The sequence below is a fragment of the Salvelinus namaycush genome, chromosome 38 (assembly GCF_016432855.1).
Source record: "Salvelinus namaycush isolate Seneca chromosome 38, SaNama_1.0, whole genome shotgun sequence".
NCBI classification, from domain to species: Eukaryota; Metazoa; Chordata; class Actinopteri; order Salmoniformes; family Salmonidae; genus Salvelinus; species Salvelinus namaycush.
In genome coordinates, this window is record NC_052344.1 from 17,111,884 (window position 1) to 17,133,568 (window position 21,685).

The following is a 21,685-nucleotide window of genomic DNA, read 5'->3' on the forward strand; positions in this document are numbered from 1 at the left end:
ATGCCTAGAAGGGGTTGTTTGGCCTAGCGAAGCACAGTCAGGGTTAGAAACAAGGCATTTGGATGTGGAGATGAAGAAAACGGTATAAGTTTCTCAGAATGGCCAGACAACAAAGCTGAATTCAATACATGAACCTCTCCTCAGATCACTATCTCAGCGGAGCTTGGTGTATTCCTACCAGGGCAGATAGCATCATCATTAGCAATTAGCTTGCTCGATTAGTTGCTTGTCTGTGAGGCATTTGCATCCCCTCCAAAACACTAGGCCTTCACATGACCAGGTTATGGGCCATATCTAGATCCCAAAAGCCTAGCTAGTCAGACTAGCACACCCAGACTTCCCTCAGGCCCCCATCCCTCCGCTGTACCTGCGTGACAGAGATCAGAGGACGTTGTTCATCTTTATGGCCCCTGTGTGTCTCTACTCCTCGTCTCTCCTGTTCCCCCTACTCCTCGTCTCTCCTGTTCCCCCTACTCCTCGTCTCTCCTGTTCCCCCTACTCCTCGTCTCTCCTGTTCCCCCTACTCCTCGTCTCTCCTGTGCCCCCTACTCCTCGTCTCTCCTGTTCCCCCTACTCCTCGTCTCTCCTGTTCCCCCTACTCCTCGTCTCTCCTGTTCCCCCTACTCCTCATCTCTCCTGTTCCCCCTACTCCTCGTCTCTCCTGTTCCCCCTACTCCTCGTCTCTCCTGTTCCCCCTACTCCTCGTCTCTCCTGTTCCCCCTACTCCTCGTCTCTCCTGTTCCCCCTACTCCTCGTCTCTCCTGTTCCCCCTACTCCTCGTCTCTCCTGTTCCCCCTACTCCTCGTCTCTCCTGTTCCCCCTACTCCTCGTCTCTCCTGTTCCCCCCTACTCCTCGTCTCTCCTGTTCCCCCTACTCCTCGTCTCTCCTGTTCCCCCTACTCCTCGTCTCTCCTGTTCCCCCTACTCCTCAGTCTCTCCTGTTCCCCCTACTCCTCGTCTCTCCTGTTCCCCCTACTCCTCGTCTCTCCTGTTCCCCCTACTCCTCGTCTCTCCTGTTCCCCCTACTCCTCAGTCTCTCCTGTTCCCCCTACTCCTCGTCTCTCCTGTTCCCCCTACTCCTCGTCTCTCCTGTTCCCCCTACTCCTCGTCTCTCCTGTTCCCCCTACTCCTCGTCTCTCCTGTTCCCCCTACTCCTCGTCTCTCCTGTTCCCCCCTACTCCTCGTCTCTCCTGTTCCCCCTACTCCTCGTCGTCTCCTGTTCCCCCTACTCCTCGTCTCTCCTGTTCCCCCTACTCCTCGTCTCTCCTGTTCCCCCTACTCCTCGTCTCTCCTGTTCCCCCTACTCCTCGTCTCTCCTGTTCCCCCTACTCCTCGTCTCTCCTGTTCCCCCTACTCCTCGTCTCTCCTGTTCCCCCCACTCCTCGTCTCTCCTGTTCCCCCTACTCCTCGTCTCTCCTGTTCCCCCTACTCCTCGTCTCTCCTGTTCCCCCTACTCCTCGTCTCTCCTGTGCCCCCTACTCCTCGTCTCTCCTGTTCCCCCTACTCCTCGTCTCTCCTGTTCCCCCTACTCCTCGTCTCTCCTGTTCCCCCTACTCCTCGTCTCTCCTGTTCCCCCTACTCCTCGTCTCTCCTGTTCCCCCTACTCCTCGTCTCTCCTGTTCCCCCCACTCCTCGTCTCTCCTGTTCCCCCTACTCCTCGTCTCTCCTGTTCCCCCTACTCCTCGTCTCTCATGTGCCCCCTACTCCTCGTCTCTCCCGTTCCCCCTACTCCTCGTCTCTCCCGTTCCCCCTACTCCTCGTCTCTCCCGTTCCCCCTACTCCTCGTCTCTCCCGTGCCCCCTACTCCTCGTCTCTCCCGTTCCCCCTACTCCTCGTCCCTCCTGTTCCCCCTACTCCTCGTCTCTCCTGTTCCCCCTACTCCTCGTCTCTCCTGTTCCCCCTACTCCTCGTCTCTCCTGTTCCCCCTACTCCTCGTCTCTCCTGTTCCCCCTACTCCTCGTCTCTCCCGTTCCCCCTACTCCTCGTCTCTCCCGTGCTCCCTACTCCTCGTCTCTCCCGTTCCCCCTACTCCTCGTCTCTCCTGTTCCCCCCACTCCTCGTCTCTCCTGTTCCCCCTACTCCTCGTCTCTCCTGTTCCCCCCACTCCTCGTCTCTCCTGTTCCCCCTACTCCTCGTCTCTCCTGTGCCCCCTACTCCTCGTCTCTCCTGTTCCCCCTACTCCTCGTCTCTCCTGTTCCCCCTACTCCTCGTCTCTCCTGTTCCCCCTACTCCTCGTCTCTCCTGTTCCCCCTACTCCTCGTCTCTCCTGTTCCCCCTACTCCTCGTCTCTCCTGTTCCCCCCACTCCTCGTCTCTCCTGTTCCCCCTCCTCCTCGTCTCTCCTGTTCCCCCTACTCCTCGTCTCTCATGTGCCCCCTACTCCTCGTCTCTCCCGTTCCCCCTACTCCTCGTCTCTCCCGTTCCCCCTACTCCTCGTCTCTCCCGTTCCCCCTACTCCTCGTCTCTCCCGTGCCCCCTACTCCTCGTCTCTCCCGTTCCCCCTACTCCTCGTCCCTCCTGTTCCCCCTACTCCTCGTCTCTCCTGTTCCCCCTACTCCTCGTCTCTCCTGTTCCCCCTACTCCTCGTCTCTCCTGTTCCCCCTACTCCTCGTCTCTCCTGTTCCCCCTACTCCTCGTCTCTCCCGTTCCCCCTACTCCTCGTCTCTCCCGTTCCCCCTACTCCTCGTCTCTCCCGTTCCCCCTACTCCTCGTCTCTCCCGTGCCCCCTACTCCTCGTCTCTCCTGTTCCCCCTACTCCTCGTCTCTCCTGTTCCCCCTACTCCTCGTCTCTCCTGTTCCCCCTACTCCTCGTCTCTCCTGTGCCCCCTACTCCTCGTCTCTCCTGTTCCCCCATACTCCTCGTCTCTCCTGTTCCCCCTACTCCTCGTCTCTCCTGTTCCCCCTACTCCTCGTCTCTCCTGTTCCCCCCACTCCTCGTCTCTCCTGTTCCCCCTACTCCTCGTCTCTCCTGTTCCCCCTACTCCTCGTCTCTCATGTGCCCCCTACTCCTCGTCTCTCCTGTTCCCCCTACTCCTCGTCTCTCCTGTGCCCCCTACTCCTCGTCTCTCCTGTTCCCCCTACTCCTCATCTCTCCTGTTCCCCCTACTCCTCGTCTCTCCTGTTCCCCCTACTCCTCGTCTCTCCTGTTCCCCCTACTCCTCATCTCTCCTGTTCCCCCTACTCCTCGTCTCTCCTGTGCCCCCTACTCCTCGTCTCTCCTGTTCTCCCTACTCCTCGTCTCTCCTGTTCCCCCCAGGACAGTAACAACATTAGCGTCTATTTTGTGTGCAGTCCAGAGACTCTTCATTGGTTTTGAGTGCCTTTATTTGAGTGCCATAATTTCGTATGTCTCGTGTTATAGGTTTATTCTTACCCCCCCCCCCGACCAAAAGTTGGAAAATTAAATGAAATGACCAAGTTGAGAAGATCTGGTTGGTTACTTTGATTTCTTTTCATTGCGGTTAATCAGGGTGGATATAAATAATGTATTTTGAGAATCACACGAAGAGCAGTAACCTTGTGTTGGTGCAATTCAGTCCAGTAGTCAGGCCACTACATGTTGACATTTACAATCATATCACTACATCTTCTCTGGTGCCAGGATAATTGATGATGCAGACGATAACAGTAATAGCATCGATGATGATGTCCATGCAGATGTGGCAGATAGCCTTTATGATGATGATGATGATGATGATTATAATAGCACTCATTTCTGTCCCTATGTCTGTCTCTATAGTTGCTTCTGGAGCATCTGGAGTGCCTGGTGTCCAGGCATGAGCGGTCACTGCGTATGACCGTGGTCAAGCGGCAGGCCCAGTCCCCCTCAGGCGTGTCCAGTGAGGTGGAGGTCCTCAAAGCGCTCAAGTCCCTGTTCGAGCACCACAAAGCTCTAGACGAGAAGGTAAGACCATACATTAGACATGTCGTCTATAGAATCTGCATGCACGGTGGCTATTCTTCTTTGCTGACTGGAAGAATGGATTATAAGCGCGGATAGAGATTCTTCAATTGATTGTACAGTATATTTGACTGATGACAGGATGGAGAGGCATCCTGGTATTGAATATTCTTTGTTTTGGCATAAGTCACCACCACAACCACCTGCCCTCCCACTGGCCCCAGCCTCTGCTCTGCCTCAGGCCTGTTGATTGATGGCCTCAGCCCTCTGTCAAATGTCACGCCGGCTACTGTAATCTATTCTACCCTCCACAACAGACCCTATCATTTATAATGCGTCTCTCCTGGCCGCTGGACTAGGGAATAAAATCCGTTTTTGATTCACGGGATGTTTTCTGCCCTGCGACGATCTGTCTGTGTGTTGCTGGGCTGTCTGGAGGAGGAGAGGGAGGGAGGGGGGATGACTGCCCTGTAATCCAGGCTAGGAGCCTCCTGAGAGATGCCTTGATCCTAGCGGGCCACAGCCCCGGCCATGGAGCACCACAGAGCTCACCAGTAATTGCTCCATCAGTAGCATGACAAATACCTGAACATGGTACATAGAGGAAGGCAGAGTAAGTCATACATTCACCCCCTTTGAGGGAGATAAATAGGCATATCTCACTGTTGTCTCCAACACTATTTATCTGAGAGCTCATTAACTGCTGAGAAGAGCTCCATGGTAAGGTCCTACCAGAGGTTGTGTACAGTTACCCACTCATGGCGGGTTGTGTTTTGTTTTCCTCAGGTGAGGGAGAGACTGCGGGTGTCGCTAGAGAGGGTCTCTGCATTGGAGGAGGAGCTAACATCAGCCAACCAGGAGGTGAGAAACGTGTCACAGCATCATTTCCACAGGTGCGCTGACTGAGACGTCTGTTCTATTCATTTCATCAGCCTTAGACAGGAATTTGTTCATGTTTTAGTCAACTTTGAAAGTAGTTTGATGTTGACAGTTCTACTTAGGAGGACTCCTATTCAGGGGCTAGTCATTCTGTCTTAAGATGGAGTGTGATAGGGTGAAGTATGGCGTTGACAGATGAGAGCTGGCCCGTGGCGTTAGCAGGGTGGCGTAACGCGTCTGCCCCCATTCTCTCTCTGCCAGTCTCTGCCAGGGCAGATGGTCATGTTCCAGCTGAGAGGAGCCCTCCGGCTGACGCTCTACCGGAGCCAAATTAACCACTCTGCACTGCGAGAGGGAGGGAGGGAGAGAGGTGGAGAGAGTGGGGGAGAGAGAGAGAGTGGGAGAGTGTGGGAGAGAGGAAGGAAAGGGGGGAGAGAGGTAAGCGTCAGTGAACGAGGGAGGAAATGAGATGAAAGAAGGAGCATGAAAGGTACAGTAGTCAAAAAGAGGAAGAGAGAAAGATAATGGTGGAAGACATGGGCAGTGAGGGAGTGAGAGGTAGGGAGAGAGATGCTACAGGGGGTGGGAAAATATAGATACAGGAGGAGAGAGTGCATGGAAGGAGCTGTGATTAAACAGCTGCTCTACCTGCATCAGAACTGCCTCCAGTCTGTAATGAGCAGTGGACGGGGGTGGCTGATCAAAGCACAACTGACACGGCCAGGAAGGGATAAGGGGGACAGGGCGGGAGAGAGAGGGGGAGAGGGAGGGCGAGAGAGAGAGATTTTAAAATGCTGCTCTACCAGCCAAACAGGCCTTAGGAGGTGAGATGAAACCCGGGTCAAAGACTGATCTGCCCGGCTATAGAAAACAAGTAAAGCTGGGGATGGAGTGAGGGGATGAGAGGAGTGAGATGGCGATATCTTTCACTTTGAGTTAGCCTAGTATTACCAGACTGATGACCGCTCCTGTACCCGTGTAGTGAATCAATTATGTAAGCTCGCGAGATCAGGCTGCTTGTATGAGGCTACGTTTGAGCCATAGACATGCAGTGTAAAGTGCATCTCATTCGCTTAACCAAGTACAGTGTTGCGCCTCAACAGATATTTTACTGAGTCGAGACAGAGGTCTTTATTTGATTAAATAGTGTGACTATACTTCATTTCACTACAGTGGATACATGGTTAACTTTCTGCTGTGTCATGGTGAGACAGTCATCTGAGTGAGTGGGTGCTGAGGCTCGGTGATGGAGGCTGTGGTTAAATAAGCACTGCTGAATAGAAACGTCCACACTTCCACACGTCAGAGCCTCCGGGGAAGACGTTGGGTTCCAGTGGCTGCCTGCACCAGCTCCAGACTGTTAATTGATTTGGGATGGAGATCTGCCTCGAGTCACCCTCCTCTGGGGCTCCAGTCTGCAGATAACACCACCTGCAATCCTGGAGCCTCCCATAGGGAGCTGCACTGCCTGATGACAGAGATGACCTACGACCTCTCAGTCTCAGGTGTTTAAGTGGTCCAGATTTGACCTCTCAGGCTCAGGTTTTTAAGTGTTCCAGATTTGACCTCTCAGTCTCAGGTGTTTAAGTGTTCCAGATTTGACTTCTATTGTGCGTACTCTCTCAGAGCTGATATCTTGTTGTTTCAATTTAGAGTTAAATAAATAGTGCAATTGTTTTTAATACAGACCCGGCTCACTTAAATGGAATGGGAGTAGATTCAGTGTCCCGTCGGTATGAATGAATGAGGAGACAGGCGCAGCAATGCCTAATAGTTCTTTATATTATATCCAAATGACGGCGTGCCGTGTAAAGGCACGGGGACGAAGACCAAACAAACACGTCACAAAACACAGGGTTGAAACCCAAACAAAAGAGCGAGGAGTACCTCGGGACGAGACCCGTAATCATCTGCGCAATCCACAATGGCACGAAAGCCAAAACACACAGCACAGGTACTCAAACGAACCAACGGACATTGTATGAATAATCGACAGGACAATGGTAAACCAAGGACACACGTATACAATTACTAATCACTGGGAATAGGAGCCAGGTGTGCGTAATGAAAGTTCCGGAGGGATCCGTGACATTCTGTAGAATGTGTCAGGAGGTTGATAAATTCCCCGCGAAACCTCTGGGGCCTCTGGGCTTGGTCCACCACCAAGGGACCAATCCAACCTGCGTAAGATCCTACAAAGGCTGTTGTGTGAGAGAGAGACTGAAACCTATGTTACTTTATGTTATCCGGTCTCTCTTATTCATTTCCTGGTTGGAATTCTAGAGGGAATCCCCAAGGTGTCACCCACTCTATACAGTGAAAAATGAACCGGTGCTATAAGATTCAAGTCAACAGGTCCCAAGTGTTTGTGTGTGTTTGTGTGTGTGTGTGTGTGTGTGTGTGTGTGTGTGTGTGTGTGTGTGTGTGTGTGTGTGTGTGTGTGTGTGTGTGTGTGTGTGTGTGTGTGTGTGTGTGTGTGTGTGTGTGTGTGTGTGTGTGTGTGTGTGTGTGTCTTTGTGTGTGTGTGTATGTGTGTTTGTGTGTGTGTGTTTGTGTGTGTGTGTGTGTGTGTGTGTGTGTGTGTGTGTGTGTGTGTGTGTGTGTGTGTGTGTGTGTGTGTGCCTTTGTGTGTGTGTGTGCCTTTGTGTGTGTGTGTGCCTTTGTGTGTGACTGATCTTAATTCAGAGGCATTGCCGCATACAGCAACCTACTCCAGGCTCCAAGGCTCCACCAAATCAATCTTGTACACCAAGAGATTTCACGTCACTTTCCTGTCCAATCTCCTTTTGCTCCTTCACACTAAAACAGACCATTACTTCTCAGAGAGGTGGAGATGAAGGGAGTTAGGGAAGATTAAGAAATTGTGAGGGATAGGAGTTTGGAAGACAGCACCTTTCTGTTTAGCTGTGGCACTGTCTCCTGGTGTCTCTGATGTCTCCTGGTGTCTCTGATGTCTCCTGGTGTCTCTGATGTCTCTGATGTCTCCTGGTGTCTATGATGTCTCCTAGTGTCTCCTGGTGTCTATGATCTATCCTGGTGTCTATGATGTCTCCTGGTGTCTCCTGATGTCTCTGATGTCTCCTGGTGTCTCTGATGTCTCCTGGTATCTCTGATGTCTCTGGTGTCTCCTGGTGTCTCTGATGTCTCCTGGTGTCTCCTGGTGTCTATGATCTCTCCTGGTGTCTTTGATGTCTCCTGGTGTCTCTGATGTCTCCTGGTGTCTCTGATGTCTCCTGGTATGTCCTGGTGTCTCCTGGTGTTTCTGGTGTCTCCTGGTGTCTATGATGTCTCCTAGTGTCTATGATGTCTCCTGGTGTCTCCTGATGTCTCTGATGTCTCCTGGTGTCTCTGATGTCTCCTGGTATCTCTGATGTCTCTGGTGTCTCCTGGTGTCTCTGATGTCTCCTGGTGTCTCCTGGTGTCTCCTGGTGTCTCTGATGTCTCCTGGTGTCTCTGATGTCTCCTGGTATGTCCTGGTGTCTCCTGGTGTTTCTGGTGTCTCCTGGTGTCTCCTGGTATGTTCTGGTGTCTCCTGGTGTTTCTGATGTCTCCTGGCGTCTCTGATGTCTCCTGGTGTCTCCTGGTGTTTCTGATGTCTCCTGGCGTCTCTGATGTATCCTGGTGTCTCCTGGTGTCTCTGGTGTCTCCTGGTGTCTCTGATGTCTCCTGGTGTCTATGATGTCTCCTGGTGTCTCTGATGTCTCCTGGTATGTCCTGGTGTCTCCTGGTGTTTCTGATGGCTCCTGGCGTCTCCTAGTGTATCCTGGTGTTTCTGGTGTCTCCTGGTGTCTCTGATGTCTCCTGGTGTCTATGATGTCTCCTGGTGTCTCTGATGTCTCCTGGTATGTCCTGGTGTGTCCTGGTGTTTCTGATGGCTCCTGGTGTCTCCTAGTGTATCCTGGTGTTTCTGGTGTCTCCTGGTGTCTCTGATGTCTCCTGGTGTCTCTTGGTGTCGCTGATGTCTCCTGGTATGTCCTGGTGTCTCCTGGTGTTTCTGATGTTTCCTGGCGTCTCCTGGTGTCTCCTGGTGTTTCTGATGTCTCCTGGCGTCTCTGATGTCTCCTGGTGTCTCCTGGTGTCTCTGGTGTCTCTGATGTCTCCTGGTGTTTCTGATGGCTCCTGGTGTTTCTGATGTCTCCTGGTGTTTCTGATGTCTCCTGGCGTCTCTGATGTCTCCTGGTGTCTCCTGGTGTCTCTGGTGTCTCCTGGTGTCTCTGATGTCTCCTGGTGTTTCTGATGTCTCCTGGTGTCTCCTGGTGTCTCTGATGTCTCCTGGTGTTTCTGATGTCTCCTGGTGTCTCCTGGTGTCTCTGATGTATCCTGGTGTTTCTGATGTCTCCTGATGTCTCCTGGTGTTTCTGATGTCTCCTGGTGTCTCCTGGTGTCTCTGATGTCTCTGTCTCCTGGGCTTTGATGAGTTGAGATGAACTAGTACTTCATCGAAGGGAAAGATGGCCACTTTCAATTTGCTTCAGTAAACTTCAAATTTTTCTAATTTGAGAGCAGCCATAGCAGCATGGCTCAGTCTATCATTTGTTATCCTGTATGTGTGTGTGTGTGTGTGTGTGTGTGTGTGTGTGTGTGTGTGTGTGTGTGTGTGTGTGTGTGTGTGTGTGTGTGTGTGTGTGTGTGTGTGTGTGTGTGTGTGTGTGTGTGTGTGTGTGTGTGTGTGTGTGTGTGCCTGTGTGTGTGTGCAAGAGAATGCCGAGATCCGACTGTTTGATCTCTGTAAATGATAAATGACAGACGCACCCCAATGCTCCGGCCAAAACATAAGGAGGTGTAATTGCACACCTCATTAAAAGAATGGAGTGAGATAAAGAGGGGGGGAGAGAGAGGCAGCAATATGCAACAGCAAGCAAATCCACTATCTGTGGATGAAATCTCAAACCCCGTGCTGGGATGTTGTCGAGGCTTAATGTAAAGGGAATCCTCCATTGTAATTGTGGAATAATCCCTCCCTGCCCTTTGCCCTCTTAGAATGAAAATAATGTAATACTTGCATCTAGTGAGTGCCTCCATCTGTGCTGTAAAAAGTGGTGTTTTATAGTTGTATAGCTATAAGGCTATTTCTGACCACGGTGGCAGAGGCAGTTATGTGTCGCATTTTCACATCAATCATTGTTTATTGATGGAGGTGTCATTGAATGCCCTCTAAGTCTTGAACGCAGCTCAACTGGAGCGGTTGGTGAAACACTTGGCAACCGTATTGGATTCTCTCGCTGTGTTGTTTTATTGTGATGTCATCGCCTTCTTCTGAGAAATGTAATTATGTCGGTCTCTCCGGGGTGCAGACACAGCCAAGTCATAGATCTGGGATTCCCACAAATGGGAAGTGTCCAACAAATATTCAGGCTTAAATTATTTATTGTAGACAGAGATGGCATTCCAATAACAGTAACACTGATATAGTGTCTGGCTTTTACCGATCAGGACTGGAAGGCCCTATTGCAGCACTCAGTCTGTACAGTAGTATGATGTATTGCCATGTTTAGCAAAATAGAGTATTATACAGTAGATTCATGACTGTCATAGGCTGCTACACTATCCTTCCTGGATTCTTCTCTCTCTCATTGGCGTCATAATATTGACGTCTCCGATGGGGGAAACAAGGTCGGTTTGTTTCCTAAATCCAGATGAAATCCTGAGATTAAAGCCTAAAAATATCCTGTGATCAGTGGTAATAGCAGCATGCTGTCATTTTAATCACACTACCATACCCTGTCTGCCTCCCAGCTGGGTCTGTTCTTTATGGTAAATCTGGCAATGTCTGTGCTCATTACATAATAATGGATAGTGAGCACACTCATTCAAAGCACACAGTATTTTACTGTGTACTGGATGAGGTCTCTGGAAAGCATAGTGACAGGCTACAGGTATTTATGACAATGACATGGAGTTGTCATACAGTAAAATCACGGCTTTTGAACAAATATTTTCACACACAAAAATATGACAGTTATGCAAAACAAGATATATGGTTAGCACATCATAAAACAATGACTGTCTCCTCCTAGTTTCAAGGTCTGGGAGGTTTCTCTGAAGGCGGACCCTACAGGCATCATGTAGTCTCCCTGGTATTGCTGTCACTTGTCGTTAGCGATGGTGTAAAAGGGCATTAGAAGTGAGGGGGCTCCATAAAGGAATGCATACCATGCTGTTTGTGCTGTCCAAGAATAGGTTATAGTCCCAACAATTTGGACAATTATAACAGTGTCTCTACCCGGCTATTTCCCCCCTTCCTCCCCCTCAGAAAGTCCTAATCAGCCGTCCCTGTCAGGGAAAAGCCTCATTATGCTTGTCGTGTCACTGCTTTGTAGCCCCTGGCAATGTGATTAAGAGTGAACACCAGATTCTTCAGGTGATAGAGAGAGAGAGGAGGGGTTCGCCGATAATCACAGTGATCACGTTAATACCTAGACTTAAAATGACTTCGCTGGCAGCGTAATGTTCCAGAAATCTCTACACAGACAAGCTGTAACAGTAGGAAATAACCTGTTAGCGGTCGTTGAGTAAATCTTTAGGTTGTTTGTGTTTTGGAAAGTGAATGAGATCCTGACCCTTGACCTTAATACATTTGCGCATCAGTTTTATTCCCCTCGGGCACTGACAGGACATGCCTGGCTGGAGCTGACAATTGTGTGTGTGTGCATATCTGTGTCTGCGTGCACGTTTGTGTGCTATGTGCGTGTGCATACGCACATGTGCGTGTGCCTGCATGTGTGATTGACAGCTAGGCTGATCTCTGCTGTATTATTCTAGACCTGTGTATTAATCTCTGTCCTGTGTCCCTCTCTGCAGATTGTGGCCTTACGGGAGCAGAATGCCCACATCCAGAGGAAGGTGGCGTCGGGGGACGGGTCAGAGGACATACTGGAGGGCACTGATGCCAGCCAGAAGGTACATAGCAAGGTGGGCGTCCATTGCGTTTACTATCCTTTTTTTTCTCTGTCAATATCCACGGCTTTTTATTGTTGATTATTTATCTCATGTGTTACTATCATTACGTTGACAGGGCTAACACTCAACATTTCAGTTTTCACATCAACGTAAACATGTCGGATATATATACTTTTCAACCACCATTTTCATTGTTTCAACACAGTTGTCCATTCATAGTCTGTGTTATCAGTATCATCGTGGTATCAAGCATGTTATCATTTCACTAGCTCGATAGATACAGGCCTTCACTGTCAGCACAGTGTCTTTGAGCAGCCAGCTAGGCAGCGTGGAGGACACCCACAATCAGGTGATGTGTACTGTGCATGACCCCACCAGATTCCATTATACTGGAGCGCCCATACTTCTGAATACATCTGCATACAAGTGGTCCGAGATCAAATGTCCCATAATGCATCCACACTTCCATGATTAGTCAGACCAGAGTGAAACACAGTACCTTGAGCAGTCAAAGCGTAGAGAATTTCCCAATCCTCTCAGATATCAATACAGCACTTAGAATGCAGAAATCAACAGTCTTAGTCTCATAGAGACTGCTACTGCAGAACAACAAACAGAGACATCAATGACAATTGAATTCTAGCTCTCATCATCTCTAGGCTCGTGGATGAGCTGCACCTCGTGATGGGGACGCATTGTCAGGAGTGTACGATTCAGTTGAGCCTGACTGGGCGAAAGCTGTCTGTGGACTGTCATTCTGCAGAATAGGGGGGTGGGGATGAGGGTGGTTGGAAGGTTGAAACTCCCCGTCACACACACCCTCCTTGGGGTTAGTGAGAGGGGAGTCACTCACTGTCACCATGCTGAGGTTTGAAGAGGTAGTCATGGCAGCCTCTTTAAGGTTCCATCCAGAGGTAGTCATGGCAGCCTCGTTAAGCTTCCATCCAGAGGTAGTCATGGCAGCCTCGTTAAGCTTCCATCCAGAGGTAGTCATGGCAGCCTCGTTAAGGTTCCATCCAGAGGTAGTCATGGCAGCCTCGTTAAGCTTCCATCCAGAGGTAGTCATGGCAGCCTCGTTAAGCTTCCATCCAGAGGTAGTCATGGCAGCCTCGTTAAGCTTCCATCCAGAGGTAGTCATGGCAGCCTCGTTAAGCTTCCATCCAGAGGTAGTCATGGCAGCCTCGTTAAGGTTCCATCCAGAGGTAGTCATGGCAGCCTCGTTAAGGTTCCATCCAGAGGTAGTCATGGCAGCCTCGTTAAGCTTCCATCCAGAGGTAGTCATGGCAGCCTCGTTAAGGTTCCATCCAGAGGTAGTCATGGCAGCCTCGTTAAGGTTCCATCCAGAGGTAGTCATGGCAGCCTCGTTAAGGTTCCATCCAGAGGTAGTCATGGCAGCCTCGTTAAGGTTCCATCCAGAGGTAGTCATGGCAGCCTCTTTAAGGTTCCATCCAGAGGTAGTCATGGCAGCCTCGTTAAGGTTCCATCCAGAGGTAGTCATGGCAGCCTCGTTAAGGTTCCATCCAGAGGTAGTCATGGCAGCCTCGTTAAGGTTCCATCCAGAGGTAGTCATGGCAGCCTCGTTAAGGTTCCATCCAGAGGTAGTCATGGCAGCCTCGTTAAGGTTCCATCCAGAGGTAGTCATGGCAGCCTCGTTAAGGTTCCATCCAGAGGTAGTCATGGCAGCCTCGTTAACCTTTACCGAGCCTCAACCCCGGATCCGGGATCACCCCCCACCCCCCCCCACACTGATTAGCATCGCTAGCATAGCGTCACAATTAAATAGTAGCATCTAAATATCATTAAATCACAAGTCCAAGACACCTAATGAAAGATACAGATCTTGTGAATAAAGCCACCATTTCAGATTTTTAAAATGTTTTACAGGGAAGACACAATATGTAAATCTATTAGCTAAACACGTTAGCAAAAGACACCATTTTTCTTTGTCCACCATTTTTTCTCAACACCAGTAGCTATCACCAATTCGGCTAAACTAAGATATTGATAGCCACTAACCAAGAAAAAACCTCATCAGATGACAGTCTGATAACATATTTATGGTATAGGATAGGTTTTGTTAGAAAAATGTGCATATTTCAGGTATAAATCATAGTTTGCCATTGCAGCCACCATCACAAATCTCACCAAAGCGACTAGAATTACTACAGAGAGCAACTTGTATTACCAATTTACTCATCATAAAACATTTCTTAAAAATACACAGCACATAGCAATGGAAAGACACAGATCTTGTGAATTCAGACAACATTTCAGATTTTCTAAGTGTTTTACGGCGAAAACACAATAAATCGTTATATTAGCATACCACATATGCAAACGTTACCCCAGCATGAATTCAAGCCAAAGAGAGCGATATCGTATCATCGCCAAAATATATACATTTTTTCACTAACCTTCTCAGAATTCTTCCGATGACACTCATGTAACATCATATTACAACATACATATAGAGTTTGTTCGAAAATGTGCATATTTAGCCATAAAAAACCGTGGTTATACAATGAAAATAGTAGCAAAACAAGCCTGGAAATGTCGGTCGCCATCTTTGAGTGATCTAGTTTAATCAAAAGCTAATCATATACTTGACTAAAAAATACAGGGTTGACAGGAATCGAAAGACAAATTAGTTCTTAATGCAATCGCTGATTTACATTTTTTAAATTATCCTTACTTTTCAATACAGGTTGCGCCAAGCGAAGCTATACAAAACAAAATGGCGCCATAAGCGTTTAACATTTTTCGACAGAAACACGATTTATCATCATAAATTGTTCTTACTGTGAGCTGTTCTTCCATCAGAATCTTGGGCAAAGAATCCTTTCTTGGGTCTAATCGTCTTTTGGTCGAAAGCTGTCCTCTTGCCATGTGGAAATGCCCACTAACGTTCGGCATGAACTGGAAACGTGCCCAGCGGTTCAAAGTGTCTCAGAAATAAATGCCTCAAAATCGCACTAAACGGATATAAATTGCTATAAAACGGTTTAAATTAACTACCTTATGATGTTTTTAACACCTCTAACGAGTAAAAACATGACCAGAGAAATATTACTGGCTAAACTAAAGCTTGGAAGGAGGCGAGTCCGATGTCCTTCGCGCGCAAGGCGCAGGCAGCAAAGGGAAGCTACTTCCGGTATTTGCTGTTTTATACAGCCCCTGATTGCGCAATCGACTCCATTCAAAGCGTCATCACGCACTGACATCCAGGGGAAGACGTAAGAAGTGTCTGTTTCTCCATAGCATTTACACGGACCTTTAAACTGACTCCAGATCAGGTGCCAAGATGTCTGAAATCTGACTCCCTATCATGAAAAGTGCTGTAGATTGAGTTCTGTTTCACTCAGAGACAAAATTCCAACGGCTATAGAAACTAGAGAGTGTTTTCTATCCAATAATAATAATAATATGCATATTGTACGAGCAAGAATTGAGTAGGAAGCCGTTTAATCTGTAGAGGAAATTATGCTAATGTGAAACAGCACCCCCTATAGTGGCAAGAAGTTAAGCTTCCATCCAGAGGTAGTCATGGCAGCCTCGTTAAGCTTCCATCCAGAGGTAGTCATGGCAGCCTCTTTAAGGTTCCATCCAGAGGTAGTCATGGCAGCCTCTTTAAGGTTCCATCCAGAGGTAGTCATGGCAGCCTCGTTAAGGTTCCATCCAGAGGTAGTCATGGCAGCCTCGTTAAGGTTCCATCCAGAGGTAGTCATGGCAGCCTCGTTAAGCTTCCATCCAGAGGTAGTGACACGGATGATCTGCAGGGCTACTTCCTCCCGGGTTGCGGGTTAGAGCCCTCCTCTCCGTCTCACTGCTCCTGGGTAGAAGGGTGTTGGAGTAGAGTGAACACACAGGCTAACGTCGTCGTCAGGCTGTCATCACACGTGTGACAGGTGGAGGGGTGTGTGTGTGTGTGTGTTGTGTGCACGTGTGGCGCCGGAATTAACCAACCGGTCACATCATGACGCGGGGCATAGAGCTAGCTTTACCTGACGAGCCTGCTAGTGCAGTCAGACAGCCATGGCCTTTCCCTTCACTCTTAGTATCAACTACTTTTCTGCACTTCTAACCGTCAAGGCCTCAATATTATATAGTGATCGAAACTCAGACTATTTCCTGTTGAATACTAAAACCAAGAAGATTTAACCATAGCGGTAATCTTTTACAGTTTGCAATTTCAAAAGATAACGATAAAACCAAAGTGAGGCTAGCTTTTAGTGACATGCCCAAGCTACTGACATGAAATTTAGCAGCGCTGTGAAGTTGCTGTGATATGTAGACAGCTAGACGTATAAAACGGGTCTAATTTGGCAAAAGGAAACAGTACACAGTAGCTTGTTCCCTACCAGATCAATCTGCCTCGATGGAGAAACAATGTTTAACTCCATGTCAATCCCTCCTAAAGGCTTTGTTACGAGTGTCAAGTCCGCCTCATCCCCAACTGGATAACTCCCCTGCAGGCTTTACGAGTATACTCTCAGACACGCCGCAATGAAGTTTTTATTTCGAGAACCGGCTGTATAACTTGTTATCTCTGGGAAAAGCTCAAACCAGCCTGCACTAAAAGCCAAGCTAAGATAAATCCCAAAGTTTGTCCATTATGAGAGTAGACTTGAGTAGACTTGTTGGTATTAAAACCAGTGGGCTGATTTAATGGGACCTGTTGCCTTACACAGTGAATCATTGATCACAGGCAGTAGGGAGAGAGGCCCAATTAGGGCTGTATGGCCAGATGGATGGGTATGGACGGGCAGCTGGCCCTGATACATGAGGATTGGTAGAGGAGGGAGAGAGGGGGGGGATGAAGGAGAAAGAGAGAGGGGAAAGAGAGATGGGAGAGGAGAGACAGACAGAAAGAGAGGGAGAGGAAAAGAAAAACATAACTCCCCCTCTCTCTGTGTCTCTCTATCTCTCTCTCTCTGTCTCCCTCTCTCTCTCTCTCTCTCTCTCTCTCTCTCTCTCTCTCTCTCTCTCTCTCTCTCTCTCTCTCTCTCTCTGTGTCTCCCTCTCCCCCTCTCTGTGTGTCTCTTTCTCTCTCTCTCTCTCTCTCTCTCTCTGTGTCTCTCTCTCCCTCTCTCCCAGAGTCAAACCAAATCATATTCCTAATGCAAGTACCAAACCAATCTCTTCAATGCAGTCTGGAGTAATCTTTATAGTGCCTCCGTCACCCTGGCTGTGTGTCCATCTGAAATAAAACCAGAATAGGGGGCCAACAACCTCCAGCTGCTAAATGTATTAGAGCGCTAACGCTATCTCTCTCGACTGGAAAATGCAGAGGTCTGAAGAGGGATCTAGTCTGATTCAAGGCCCTCTCAGCCTGTACTTCACCACTCACTGCAGAAGGCTTGACTGGAAATTATGTTGTTTCACCTCATCCATTTCAATTCAGCTAGCTAAAACAGTTTTGTGTGATGGGACCTAACTGACATAAAGCCTTTGAGTTGGTAGACAAGGTTAAGGTCAATTCCATTATTTCAATTAAATCAATCCACAAAAAAACAGAAATAGCTGAAAAGCAATTTTGAAATCCATTTAGAAATTCATAAGGATTTATGATTCTTTACTTAGCTCCTGATTGGACTGAATGGAAATGGAGTTGATACAGTAAGAGTCAAAACCTCTGGTTAAATGTCTCATTCTCTCTCATTCCCTCTCCCCCTGGTCCTCCAGCGCCTGTCCAACGGCTCCATGGAGTCGGCCCATGAGGCGGGCCAGGTGGTGGAGCTGCAGGACCTGCTGGAGAAGCAGAACTATGAGCTGGCCCAGATGAAGGAGCGCATGTCTTCCCTGTCGTCCCGCGTCTCCGAGGTGGAGCAGGAGCTGGACACCGCGCGCAAGGACCTCATCAAGACAGAGGAGATGAGTACCAAGTACCAGAGGGACATCAAAGAGGTGAGGAGAGAGGTACATTCAAATGAGATGCACCCACTCTCTAAGGAGAGACACACTCACTCACTCACTCACTCACTCACTCACTCACTCACTCACTCACTCACTCACTCACTCACTCACTCACTCACTCACTCACTCACTCACTCACTCACTCACTCACTCACACACACACACACACACACACACACACACACACACACACACACACACACACTGTTAGTTGAGAGTTAGGGATGTTGAGAACATACATTAACAAGCATGAGGGACATGTGCATTCACTCCCTCAACCTCCTCTCTGATGACTTAGAGGAGTTACTGCCTCAGACAATCTGGATGGTTCTTGGAAAAGTAATGTATCCAGGCTTCTTTCTACACATTGATACTCAGAGATGGTCTCTACTCATCTGTCCTGTGCTATAGGCAGACCATGATAGTCACACAATCACTGGCCCCTCTTATTTGGAGGAGAATTGAATGTCTATCCAGTGATGTGAATCAGAATGTGACCTGGCTCTTGGTCCACCTAGCTAGCGGCTAGCCCTGGTTGAGATTGATATTGGTTGCTAATGATGATGGCAGGCTGGGCTCAGGGAGTGAGATCCAGCTAGATCCTTTATCAGCCCTGTCTAAGTAATTGCCACTATCTGAGAACAGTGTTATATCATAACAATGCTGGAGGACATTTCCTTCCCCTCTATACACACACTCACTGAGACTCCATACAGGAAATGAACCGTAGGAGATTTAGGGAGATACTGTTTGTGCTGTTGAGAAGGAAATGTACTCAACTCTGTGTGTCTGTGCATTGTACGTGTACATCTGTGTGTGTGCGTGTGTGTGTGTGTGTGACTACAGGCTATGTGTCAGAAGGAGGACATGGAAGAGAGGATCGTCACTCTGGAGAAGCGGTACCTCAGCGCCCAGAGAGAGTCCACCTCCCTGCACGACATCAGCGACAAACTGGAGAATGAGCTGGCCAATAAGGAAGCCTTCCTCAGACAGGTCACTTACCCTCTTCCACCAATCCTAACTTTAACCATTAGAGTGGTGGGGGAGCTGGGGGGGATACAACACTGAACTAAGATCAGCATCTGAGGGATACTTTAACCTACAGCGGTGGTCCCCACTGACCCACTTTAAACCTTTGGTTTTAGGGTCACAACCCTGAAGGAATCAGAAGTGTCCCCACCGTGGGTTCCACCCACCTAGAAAAACCATACCCTTTAGTACATGTTATCGCTAAGGCAAAACGCAATCCCATCTGGCGTCTCTGGTTTAACAAAACTCAATCCCATCTGGCGTCTCTGGTTTAAAGGAGATCTCCATGGGCTCAGGAGGCTGATCGTTCTCTACATTAAGGGAGTACCGTAGTTACAATAGCATACATATTTGCTTAAATCCACTGCGATCTGGAGAATAACACAGCGTTTGTTGCCAGTAGTGATCAAGGATAACTCTCGTCTTTGATTAATAAGAGTTTCTAACATTCTGAAACGAGAGAGCATCTTGACATTGTGTTTAACTCCAGCTGAGTCATTTGCGTATGGGTCAGGATTTTTATTGTAGTTACTTGAAGATGCTGTGTGGGTGGATGTGCATGGTTGCTGTGCCTGAGTTATTTGGTATTGTGAATAATGTTATGATTAAGGAGGGGGAGCAATCACAGATACAGCACCAACAGCTGAGCTCAAGGCAGATAGATTTTCATTAAAAAATAGCCAAGCTATAGAAAACACACACATATACACACACACACATGAATCCGCATTGCTAGACAGAAAGTACTCTGTGCACATTTAAGCAATAAGTCCCGAGGAGATGTGGAATATGGCCAATATACCATGGCTAAGGGCTGTTCTTATGTACGTCGCAACGCGGAGTGCCTGGATACAGCCCTTAGCCGTGGTATATTGGCCACATATCACAAACCCCTGAGGTGCCTTACTGCTATTATAAACTGGTTACCAACGTTATTAAAGCAGTAAAAGTTCATGTTTTCTCATACCCGTGATATATGGTCTGATATACACAATCAATCAGTCAATGAAATGTATTTATAAGGCCCTTTTTACATCAGCTTAAAACCCCAAACAGCAAACAATGCAGATGTAGAAGCACAGTGGCTAGGAAAAACTCCCTAGAAAGGCCAGAACCTAGGAAGAAACCTAGAGAGGAACCAGGCTCTGATGGGTGGCCAGGTGGAGAATATAACAGAACATGGCCAAGATGTTCAAATGTTCATATATGACCAGCAGGGTCAGATAATAATAATCACAGTGGTTGTAGAGGGTGCAACAGGTCAGCACCTCAGGAGTAAATGTCAGATTGTTTTTCATAGCCGATCATTCAGAGTTAGAGACAGCAGGTGCGGTACAGAAGAAAGTCCAAAATAGCAGGTCCGGGACAAGGCTGAGACAGGACGGGTCGGGAAACACTGTGGCCCTGGCAGGATATAACAGGCAGGATATAACCCAACCTACTTTGCCTAGGCACAGCCACCACACCCCTAGAGGGATATCTTCAACCACCAACCTACTACCCTGAGACAAGGCCGAGTATATCCCACGAAGACTCCCCCACAGCACAAACTCAAGGGGGGGCGCCAACCCGGACAGGAAGATCACGTCAGTGACTCAACCCACTCAAGTGACGCACCTCTCCTAGGGACGGCATGGAAGAGCACCAGTAAGCCAGTGACTCAGCCCCCATAATTGGGTTAGAGGCAGAGAATCCCAGTGGAGAGAGGGGAACCGGCCAGGCAGTATACCATGGCTGTCAGCCAATCAGCATTCAGGGCTCGAACCACCCAGTTTATAAAAGGAAATAAACCATAAGCAATTTCCATGTGCAATTTTCTAAACGTACATTTCTAATCCAATGTTTGCCCTTGGTTTGTCTTTGTCATTGTTCCTTAGGTTCTTTCCAATGGCATCCTGACTCATTCCCTTGCCACTAGGAAATTTGGGCTAAGTCTAACTGCGAACTCCAACCAGGGATGAGAGTTGAATGATACTCCATCCAGCAGCATTCTCAGAGCATGCAAAAATGAAGCCCCAAACCCTCCTATGGACCTAGCACTCACATCACACCACCACCCCTGCTGATCTGGTTTTTCTTGTTGCCGCGCCGATGGCCCTGCCCCAGTGCCTGGGCACTGACTTTTGAAGATGAGTTACTCAGTAGGGACAAAGAGGGGAGACAGAGAGATTAAAGGAAGGATGGAGAGAGAGGATGCAGGGAGTCGTTTTTTCCCCCAAGGCCAGTAGAGTGCTGGGCCTGTGTATACATACAGTAGTAGTAAATACACAGTATAGCTGAGAGACACACACAGAGAGCCCTGGACTGGCTCCTCCAGGCCCCCCACGGACCCTAGCCCACTCATGTCTAATTACTGGGTATGGGCTGCCAGGGCCGATGCTATGGGGGGGACGGGAGCTTCTGTTGCTGTTGGAGACAGCTGCCAAATAGTCTCTGGAAATGGAACAGCCTGAAACTGAGCAGAGCCAGGAGGAAGATTGACTGGGACATAGGGAAACAGAGGTTTCACTTTGTCTCTACTGCTGTACCTTAAATGATGTATACTAGGGGTGTGCATCTATCTCTTTCAATACGATTTGATACATATCTAGATATACGGGCTCCAATACGATATAGGAACGAGCTGGGCCTCTGAGCTGAATCCGTCTAATCTGACGTGTGTTTGTTTGTAAATGATGTATGTCTATGGTGTATGTACTATGTAAGGCACCTGAGCAGAGCCACCCCACTATCAGATTAGGGGTGGTAATGTTTTTTGTCCCCCCCACTTTCATTCTGAAATCACCATCACCCACTAATTAACTTATCATTTTTGCAGATTAAGTGTTTGATCTAGTAATGTATCAATATGTATCGTTTACAAATTAGCTATGACATGGGCAATGAATATACAGCACAATTTTGGATTTCACCCCCATCTCCAAATCGAATGGTGTTTTTACGGAGTGAGATTATGTTCTCCTCTTGCTTCGGCCGTGCAGTGAGCCTCACAAAGTGATTTCTGTCCTCGTTATGAAATTTTCAACTTTTTACCTGTATATAAGAAACAATAACCATATGCACT

At 48.4% G+C, this 21,685-nt stretch overlaps 1 protein-coding gene across 5 annotated transcripts in view; it reads left to right on the forward strand.

The window, feature by feature from the left end:
* LOC120032155 (liprin-alpha-2-like) overlaps nucleotides 1-21,685 on the forward strand; it is a 278,259-nt gene that overhangs the window by 202,768 nt on the left and 53,806 nt on the right. For 4 of the 5 annotated variants that reach the window (XM_038978121.1, XM_038978122.1, XM_038978123.1 and 1 more), the window contains 5 exons: nucleotides 3,739-3,903; nucleotides 4,687-4,761; nucleotides 11,581-11,691; nucleotides 17,362-17,583; nucleotides 18,439-18,585. In XM_038978121.1, coding sequence (XP_038834049.1) covers nucleotides 3,739-3,903; nucleotides 4,687-4,761; nucleotides 11,581-11,691; nucleotides 17,362-17,583; nucleotides 18,439-18,585 — 720 coding nt within the window. The remainder of the gene's footprint in view (nucleotides 1-3,738; nucleotides 3,904-4,686; nucleotides 4,762-11,580; nucleotides 11,692-17,361; nucleotides 17,584-18,438; nucleotides 18,586-21,685) is intronic. The other variant, XM_038978125.1, reaches the window with a different exon arrangement.